The sequence below is a fragment of the Pseudonaja textilis genome, chromosome 6 (assembly GCF_049901715.1).
Source record: "Pseudonaja textilis isolate UNSWEBS1 chromosome 6, rPseTex1.2, whole genome shotgun sequence".
Lineage (NCBI taxonomy): Eukaryota > Metazoa > Chordata > Lepidosauria > Squamata > Elapidae > Pseudonaja > Pseudonaja textilis.
This window is the reverse complement of record NC_141995.1, coordinates 6,477,480-6,486,729: the sequence shown is the minus strand read 5'-3', so window position 1 is coordinate 6,486,729 and position 9,250 is coordinate 6,477,480. Positions and strand designations below refer to the sequence as shown.

At 54.6% G+C, this 9,250-nt stretch overlaps 1 protein-coding gene across 3 annotated transcripts; it reads left to right on the top strand.

Annotated features, from left to right (window-relative positions):
- The first annotated feature begins 4,499 nt into the window (after positions 1 to 4,499).
- On the top strand, positions 4,500 to 9,037 carry PCGF1 (polycomb group ring finger 1). Of its 3 annotated transcripts, none has more exons than XR_015744031.1 (9): positions 4,500 to 4,655; positions 4,899 to 5,004; positions 6,178 to 6,330; positions 7,480 to 7,551; positions 7,642 to 7,747; positions 8,046 to 8,122; positions 8,386 to 8,472; positions 8,639 to 8,719; positions 8,838 to 9,037. XR_015744031.1 is itself a non-coding variant. In XM_026717173.2 (9 exons), exons 1-9 carry the CDS (start codon positions 4,560 to 4,562, stop codon positions 8,883 to 8,885), a joined length of 783 nt encoding a protein of 260 aa, XP_026572958.1. In that variant the 5' UTR covers positions 4,500 to 4,559; the 3' UTR covers positions 8,886 to 9,037. The 3 variants fall into 3 exon arrangements, 2 of the variants coding, with proteins under 2 accessions (XP_026572958.1, XP_026572957.1); XM_026717173.2 differs by having other exon boundaries at positions 8,089 to 8,122; XM_026717172.2 differs by having other exon boundaries at positions 8,086 to 8,122.
- Positions 9,038 to 9,250: the final 213 nt, after the last annotated feature.

Sequence of the window (9,250 nt, the reverse complement as noted above, 5' to 3'; positions counted from 1 at the left end):
CTGAATGACAGAAGGTTATGTGCTGTCCAGACAGTATATAGTTAATTGAGAATTGGGATAGTTAAGTGGGAATTGGGAGCTATCCCCTTAAGGGAATGCCTCATGGTAAATGTAGTTAATGCATCCTGGGAAATGTAGTTCCTGTCAGGTGGTCACATCTGTATTCCTGATTGGTCACTGAATTGACCCTTGGTCGGGTTGGGGGAGTTTCCTTTATTCTTGCTTGGACCCCAGCAACGCGGTGGTTATGGGATGAAGATCACTATACTTTTACACTATGAAGTCAACTAGGCAAAGATTTGGACATTAAGATGAATCTCAACATAACTGTGAGTTATACCTTGAGGATGCCTTGTGATTCCAATAAAGAAACGCCGTATGGAAGCCTTTGTAGAGTTTGCCTGCTTGTCTTTATATTCAGCCAGCAATTTAAAGACAGAACAGGTTAAGACCACTTCCCCTTGCTTGTCACCACAGTGTTGGCCAAAATGGAGATCCAGAAACGATGCCTGCACTGATACTGGATAAAAATGGAAAAGGTAATGTATTGAAGTTCATTTTTTTTAATCTTTCTCCACCATCAGTGCCAGTATCCTTTCTGGAGGCTCTCTTTAAATCAAGGCACCAAACTAGGAACTGACTCTAGAAAAAGGCTGCTTGGGGGCGAAAGAGGTCCACATCCAATTTACCTTCACCAGGTGCTGAACTGAAATGCTTACTGGAAAGACTCCAACTGCCCACAGGAAGCACTAGTGGTGGGATTCAAAAAAATTTACTACCGTTTCTATGGGTGTGGCTTGGGGGCGTGGCGTGGCTTGGTGGGCGTGGCAGGGGAAGGATACTGCAAAATCTCCATTCTCTCCCCACCCCATTAACCTGCTTTCCAGCTCCGTTCTCCTGTGCAAGACAAACAAAGAAGACCCAGCCAATCAGCTGGGACTCGGGAGGCAGAGAAGAGGTGGGGTTGGCCGGTTCTCCGAACTACTCAAAATTTCCACTACTAGTTCTCCAGAACCTGCTGAACGCCACCTCTGATTTAGGCACCGTCTGAATCAGTCCCTCCTATCATCCCCCCCACCCCGAGGGCACAGATGGTTCTTAAATGCAGCTGGATCAAGACACAATTGGACCATAGCAAGCAGGTAATAAAAAGTCCATTTCCAGATCACTTAACAAAATAACAGAGCTGGAAACAGAGGGGGCATTCAGCAGATTCTGACCAGTTCTGGAGAACCGGTAGCGGAAATTTTGAGTAGTTCAGAGAACCGGCAAATCCCGCCTCTGACTGGCCCCGCCCCCATCTATTCTCCGCCTCCTGAGTCCCAGCTAATTGGCTGGGTCTTCTTTTGTTGTCCTGCACAGGAGAACGGAGCTGGAAAGCAGGCTAGTGGGGTGGGGAAGGAAAGGGGATTTTGCAGTATATCCTTCCCCTGCCATGCCCATTAAGCCACACCCACACAACCAGTAGTAAAAAAAATTTGAATCCCACCACTGGCTGGAAGGGACCTTGGAGGTCTTCTAGTCCAACCCCTTGCTCCAGCAGAAGACTCTCCGGACAAGTGACTGCCTGGTCTCATCTTAACACAAGGTCTAAGGTAGGACATCTGTAGATGAGCCTGTGACTGCCACGGAGGCCACGAATTCCTGAGCCTGGCCAGAGGCAGCCCTCAAAGGAGGAGATTGTCACCAATGGCCCAATTCCCAGCTCGGTTCCTCTGTCTCCTTACCAATGAGATTCAGGACTTCAGAGTAATTCTTGGTGTTCTTTAAAACTGTGGGTAAAAGTCGAGATCATGTCACAGACACTGGTTGACTTTCCCCGCTTCTTTTAGAACTTGGTAGTTCCACAGGAGCAAAAACTTCTGATTTGTCCCACCGTTAGCCTCTCATCCACCCCATTACGGATTTGCCTTCTTTCACTGAGCTCTTCCTCAGTGACATCCACAAGTATAGGAATTCCAGGCATGGTTTTGTTTGAAAACTGTTAGCAATGAAGGATTAATTGGCAGAAGCTAAATGTTTCCCCTGCTTCATTTTGGTTTCCTAGTCCATAGAGTCCGATTCTGTTTCTGTTTGGCTGGAAGGCAGGGTCTCTTCCATTGGGGACTTGTATGCTGCACGAGTCAAAAAGGGGGCTGTGAAAATATCTACAGACCCCTCACATCCTGGACGCAAACTGTTTCAATTCCTTCCCTCAAAACGACGCTATAGAGCGCTGCACACCAGAACATCTAGACACAAGGACAGTTTTTCCTCCAAAACTCTGCTAAACAAATAATTCCCTCAACGCTGCCCAACTATTTACTAAGTCTGCACTACTATTCTTCTTCTCATCCTTGATGAGTGTATCTTTTCTTTTTATGTATACTGACAGCAAATGCACCAAAGACAAATTCCTCGTGTGTCCAATCACACTTGACCAATAAAGAATTCTATTCTATTCTATTCTATTCTATTCTATTCCATTCCATTCCATTCCATTATATTCTATTCTATTCTATTCTATTCTATTCTATTCTATTCTATTCTATTCTATTCTATTCCACTCCATCTATTCTATTCTATTCTATTCCATTCATTCCATTCCATTCCATTCCATATATTCTATTCTATTCTATTCTATTCTATTCTATTCTATTCTATTCTATTCTATTCTATTCTATTCCATTCCATTCCATTCCATCCCATCCACTATCCTATTCTATTCTATTCTATTCTATTCTATTCTATTCTATTCTATACTATTCTATTCTATTCATTCCATTCCAATCCATTCCATTCCATTCCATATTTTCTATTCTATTCTATTCTATTCTATTCTATTCTATTCCATTCCATTCCTCCATCCACTCCACTCCATCTATTATTCTATTCTATTCTATTCTAGCTAACAGGCTCCCCTCCCTCCCTCCCACAAGAAGAGTTCTAAGGGAGGAACCCTTGCAATAGCTCTCCTTGGCCACCTGATGGTGCCACATCCACACATTCAAACAAGGAGCGGTTTTTGACTTCCTCCTCTTCCTCCCACTCGCCTGCCCTCTGGCAGAATGGGAGCAGCCATGCCCGCCCCTCCTCACCCCGTTTCCCTTGCAACCTTCTGGCTCCGACCACTTGCTGTGCCAGGGTGAGGGGCCTGCGGGGGAGCCTTGCCTCCTCTCAGGTTGGACAGAATGGATGGGCAGGCACAGGCTTGAGACCAACGCCTAACAGGCCCGTTTAGATGCCCCTGACCGGGAAAGGGCACCAAGGAAGAGGAAGATGTAACGCAGGGGTCCCCAAGCTTGGCAATTTTAAGATTTGTGGACTTCAACTCCCAGAATTCTGGGAGTTGAAGTCCCCCAATGTTAAAGTTGCCAAGGTTGGAGATCCCCGGTCTAACGTAAATGCCACTTCAGCTGCTAACAGTCACTGAATCCAGCTTTGCCTCCTGCCCACTCTGGTGACATCCAGCTGCGCGAGAGAGGCTCGGGTGGCCTTTGGGACCCGGCAAGTTGCCAAAATGCCTCTCTGTCTAAAAGGCTCCCTGGGGCTGACTGGGGGCCTGGCGGGTGCACCCCACTGCCTGAGTCTTCCCCTTCCGCTCCACAAAGTTGTGCCTTTCCTCGAAAGGCGCTTTCGGCCCAGCCGGACCTTGGTGGAAGTGTGGAGCGGTCAGCTGCATTGGGTTGGGCTGGCTTCTCTGAGGGACCCCCCTGATGGTCATCCAGCAGGTCACTTATTGGAGGGGATCCTAACTTCACCTTTGTCTGCTCCCAAGACCTGGCCTTCCCACCCACCTAACAAGGCTGTGGAGCCCAAGCAAAAGGCTGCCGCTTTTCTTACCCAAAAGGAATCAGAACAAAAGCCGCCCAGAGAGCTGACCCCCAACCTCCTGGGGCAGGGGTCTCCAACCTTGACAACTTTAAGACTGGTGGACTACAATTCCCAGAATTCTGAGAGTTGAAAGTCCACCGGTCTTAAAGTTACCAAGGTTGGGATCCCCTGTCCTGGGGGAATTTTGGGCACTGATGGGCATGGGTATGTCAACCTCATTTCTCCCACGGGTAAAGCAGAGTTTTACTGGGACAAAGAAGTTGCCTTCGGAAGTTGTGGGACCTTCATCCCTGGAGGCTTTCAAGAAGAGACTGGACTGCCATCTGTCAGAAACGGTGCAAGGGCAGGGGTCCCCAAACTTGGAGAATTCTGGGAGTTGAAGTCCACAAGTCTTAAAGTTGCCAAGTTTGAGGACCCCTGGGGTAGGGTCTCCTGCTTGGGAGGGGGGTGGACTAGATGACCTACAAAGTCCCTTCCAACTCAACCTGTAAGTAAGTAAGTAATGGAAGCCGCCAAAGCCACTGAGGAACCTCCTCCCTCCCACCCCCTCGCGATTCCCCACCCCACCCACCCTCCCTGCACCAGCAGCCTCACAGGCGGGCGGACCGCCGAGCGCACAGGGTCCGAGTCCGGCCGCCGCGCGGCACGGCGGGAACTGTAGTCTCTCCGCCGGCCACAGGCCCCGCCCCCTCCTCCTCCTCCCTCCCTCTCTCCCTCCCACCCGGAAGTGGGCTGGCGGCTCTAAGATGGCGTCTCCTCCTCCGGGGGGCCCGATGGCGATCGCGATGCGGCTCCGAAACCAGCTCCAGGCCGTCTACAAGATGGACCCGCTGCGGAACGAGGTGAGGCGGGAGGGCAGAGGCGGCGGGGTCGGGCCGGTGCTCCGGCTCGCTCGGTTGCCCCCCGCGCGCCGGCGGCGGTGCTGCTGCGGCGGGCGTGGGAAAATCGGAGCTCCGGAGCCGAAGTCGCGGCGGTGTCCGCGGGCTGGGGTGGGGGGGGTAGATCTGCCCGCCCACCCGCCCGTCCGTCCGTCCTTCGGGAAGCGGCTCTGACCCGGCCCGGCTGTCCGGTCCCTCCGTCCGCAGGAGGAAGTGAAGGTGAAGATGAAGGAGCTGAACGAGCACATCGTCTGCTTCCTCTGCGCCGGCTACTTCATCGACGCCACCACCATCACCGAGTGCCTGCACACCTGTGAGTGGGGCCGGGTGGGGAGGGGTCCTGGGGAGAGGGCGGTTCGGCTTCCCCGCATCGACGCGGCTGCTCTCGCCCCGGGTCTTTGCGGTGCCTTCATCCCCGCCCTTGGGGTGCAGGCATCCCCCCCGACCCCCGGATCATCCGCCACCGGCCGCTGCCAAAACGAACCCCCAGAAGAATTTGCCCTTCAAGCTCAGGAAGTTCTCCCAGAAGCTGCCTGACCCTCCTTCCTCTCCCTCTTCATCCACGGGCTTATCCAGGGGATCCTCATGTTGGACGGCTGCTCTCCTGACATCTCCCCTCCATCCCTCCCTCCCTCCCTGCACCTGTCAGCTGGACATCCCCAGAGAAAAGAGGGGGGAACTCCCCTTTGCCGTTGTGGTCACCCTCCCCTCAGCCTCCCACCGGCTCCCGGCGCTGCCCACAGAACTCTGCCCTGGGCCCAATAGGGCAGCGTGGAGGGGGCAGCCACACTTCTTGCCCTGGCAGCTGTACACCATCCTGCCACGGCTGCTGTGCTGGATGGGGCCACCCAGATTCCTGGCGTCCGATTCCTGACCCTTTCATCATCCAGATCGCAGTCCGTTTTGGCTTCGTTTCAAGCCAGCTCTGGGTTGGGGGTGGGGGTCCTTCTGCGGTCTTGTTTGTGGATCGAGATTTAGAATAGCACAAGGGCCTCCTTCCTGATGGACACCCCCCCCCTTGCTAATTCCATTAAAACTGAAGCAGAACAGCTGCCCCTGGGTGTGGCCAGCCAGGTGTCCCTGGAACAGGCCCTTATCTGGTCCGTATCTGGTGGTTTCTTGAAGGCAGATCTCATGAGAGAACTTGCTGAGGTGGCTTTGGCATTCGTCTCGTCTTCTAAGCCAGAGGACTCTTATCATGAAGCGAGTCAGCCCTCCAAATGCTGTGGGGTTTATTCACTCAAAACTATCCCGCACCTTCTACTCCACCAAGGGCAGCCTACTCTTTGAAAGGGGGGCGAAAAAGCACCATTGTCCTCCCCACTTGCTAGAGGTAGAATGCAGGGCTTGGATCCTGTCCCCACTATCCCCCATCCTCATAGTGCCAGCTGTAGGAGCCGTAGAGTCGGCGGGGCGGGGCCATGCTTGTCCGGTTACCCCAGGGCCTTGGGGGCAGCCGGTCAGGGCATCTCTTCCCGCCCCGCAGTTTGCAAGAGCTGCATCGTGAAGTTCCTGCAGACCAGCAAGTACTGCCCTCTGTGCAGCACCAAGATCCACGAGACTCAGCCGCTGCTCAACCTCAAGCTGGACCGCGTCATGCAGGACATTGTCTACAAGCTGGTGCCTGGCCTGCAGGAGAGTAAGTAGGGCTGGGGACTCCGGGCCCATCCGCTCTCAGGGGCTTCCTGGGCACTGAGGATGGCAAGGTTCCCGGAAGGGCTTCGCCAGCCTGTGGGCAACAGGGAAAGCCCCCTCGTGACGGGCAAGCTCTTCCCAGCCACATGCCATCAGCAGCAGGGGCGGCTTCCAACCTCAGCCTGCGTCCTCCTGGCCAGGAGGTGCTAAAACATCCCCCACTTGCCTTGGAAACATCTTGGCTATACCCCTCCCCACCCTCGGTCCCAAGGAACGCAACTCTCCTCATCTCCGGGGATTCTTCCTATGTTGCTGCAAAGGAAGGTTCTTTTGGGGGGGGGGGGTGAGTCTTTACTGGACGTCCCACACAGGTTCCCCACGTTTCCCCCCCCTCACTAATGCAGGGGTGGTCTGTGGGCGTGGCTAAGTTGGTGGGCGTAGCTCAGTGGTCATGTTATTGGCTGGGCATGGCCAACTCAACATCACTCACATCGAGGCACGCATCTCCTCGCCTGGGCTCTCACGACAGTGGGGATGCTGCCACAGTCGTAAGTGTGGAAAACGGTCATAAGTCACTCTTTTTCAGTAACTTTGAATGGTCACTCCACACAAGCAAAGTACCAGCAAAGGAGGGGGAAAAAAACTCCAGAGAAGTTCCAGAGACAGGGAATCTAGTCCTGCCAAAAATGTAATAAGGGTTAACGGAGAGGCAGTTTCTGTAAGCAACACCAGAATGTTTCCTTCCTGCCTTCCTTACAGGATTAGACCAGTAATTTTTTCTAACAACCGGTTCTGCTTAGAATGTTAACTGGTTCTAGCGAATAGGTGTGAACTGGTAGAATCCCACCCCTGCACTAATGGGTTTCTCCTACTAAGCATTTTAAGTTTAGATCCAAACGTTGTGAAAGATTTTACATCTTAGAATAGCTCTGTGCTTTCTTTCTGAAGTTTCTTTAACAGTATTTATTGTTTGGTTAAGTCATTCAGCAAACTTTTGTGAAAGGGTGATTTAAACAGCCAACTGATCATAGCAGCTTAGCTGCCTGTGTTGAAGGGACACACATACACACACATGTCCCCTGCGGGGCCAGCAAGTTGCCCCTCATCCCTTGACTCTCTTCTTTCTCCCCCCCCCCACCCCCAAATGTCACAGGTGAAGAGAGGAGGATCCGGGAATTCTACCAGTCCCGAGGGCTGGAGCGGGGCAGCCAGGCTGGCCATGAAGGTAAAGCTTTGCCCTCCCCCTGCGCAGGCAAGGGGGGATTTGGGTGGGCCAGAGCCCATCGGCTGACAGCCTGCCTGCCTTCCATCCCAGACCCTGCCTCGGACCGCGTGGGCCTGCCTTACACCACCTTCGACCATTCCCGCGCTCATTATTACCGCTTCGACGAGCATGTGACGCTCTGCCTGGAGAAGCAGAGGTGAGGAAGGGGAGGCCAAATCGGGCTCTTGGGGTGGGGGGGAAGGACTGGTCCCCTGGGGCTGCAGCGGCCAGAGAAGGCCGCTGGCACTGCTGCCCAGGAGCCTCAGTAGTGGGGCCTGGCTGGTGGGAAGGGAAGGGGACGGCGCATCCTGCGCCATGAGTCCCTGGGGATCCCCTCACTGCTTCCTTGCAAATGCGGGGCGAGCCTTTTGGGGAAGCGCTTTGGGGGAGGGGCTGGCAGGGGGCTTCCTCCCTCTGGGTGGCTGAGCTGCTTCCTCACTTCCCTCCTTTTCGAGGTGGGCCGGATTCAACCTCTCCCGTCTTCCCCTCTTGCAGCAGCTCTGGGAAAGAGAAGAGCAAACACGTCCTGCAGGTGAGGAAGGCACCTGGAGCTTTCTGGGGTGTTTCTGGCTCCTCCTTGCCCACCCTGGGCCCACTTCCCATGTGGGCCCCTCCCGGTCTGGGGAAGGGGAGGGGGCTGGCAGGTCCTTCCCCCCCCCCTTTCCCAACTTTCTGTGCCAAAGAGCCTTGAAACTACGGGAGGGAGGCCCTGCAAAAGGGCTGAGCGTCGCCTCGTCCTGCTGACTTCATGATTCCCTTCTCTGTCTCCCTCACACCCCCCAACTCCCCCCACAGCAAAAGTACGTCCGCTGCTCCGTGCGGGCCCAGATCCGCCACCTCCGCCGGGTTTTGTGTTACCGATTGGAGCTGGCCTTGCAATACGTGAGTCAGGGTCCCACTCGGTCGGGGGGGGGAGCGGGGGGCGTGCCGTGCGGGCCCAGATCCGCCATCTCCGCCGGGGGAAGGCGTGTGCCAAGGTTGTGGGGGGGCAGCTTTCTGGGCCCTCGCTAATTTCTGGGCGTGCTGGGGGGGGGCCTCTCACACCCAGGTGCAGATCCTGTTTGACAACGAGGTGCTTCCGGATCACCTGACGCTGAAGCAACTTTGGCTCAGCCGCTGGTTTGGCAAGGTGGGGGCACGTTCCCGTGTGTGTGTGTGTGTGTGTGTGTGTGTGTGTGTGTGTGTGTCTGCTCTCTTCCCTTCCCAGGAAGGCAGAGAGCCCTCAACACGCCTCTCTTGTCTTCCAGCCGGCTCCGCTGCACCTGAACTACAGTGTGAAGGAGAAGAGGAGGTAGGAGGGGGAGGCGTGATGGACCGTGATGCCCCCCCCCCCCTTTCCCAGAGCTGGTCGTCCCCCTCCCCTTCCCCAGCCCTTTAATTTAAGGATCTCTGCTCTTCCACGGGCGTTTATTTTTGTAATTAAAAGAAAATGGCCTTCTGGGCTCCAGCGCTTGGCTCTCCTTGAACAAGCAGGAATTATTTGGGGGGGGCGCGGGGAGAGGTGGGGGGAGCTGCTTGAAGCTAAAACTGCAGTTCTCCAGACTGGCCCGCCAGGGGCAGGCCCAGTCCTTGCCCACTCCGGCATGGAGGGGGGGTTCCTTTCTCGCCCCGGGGTGGTGGTTTAATATGCCTTAGCTAAGGCCTCTTTACCGAGGGGCAG

Coding starts and splice junctions, on each gene's coding strand:
- PCGF1 (XM_026717172.2), top strand. CDS start 4,560: ATGGCGTCTCCTCCTCCGGGGGGCCCGATGGCGATCGCGATGCGGCTC. Junction 7,748..8,085: donor CTCTGCCTGGAGAAGCAGAG/GTGAGGAAGGGG, acceptor CCCCTCTTGCAG/CAGCTCTGGGAAAGAGAAGA. Junction 8,473..8,638: donor TGGAGCTGGCCTTGCAATAC/GTGAGTCAGGGT, acceptor TCTCACACCCAG/GTGCAGATCCTGTTTGACAA.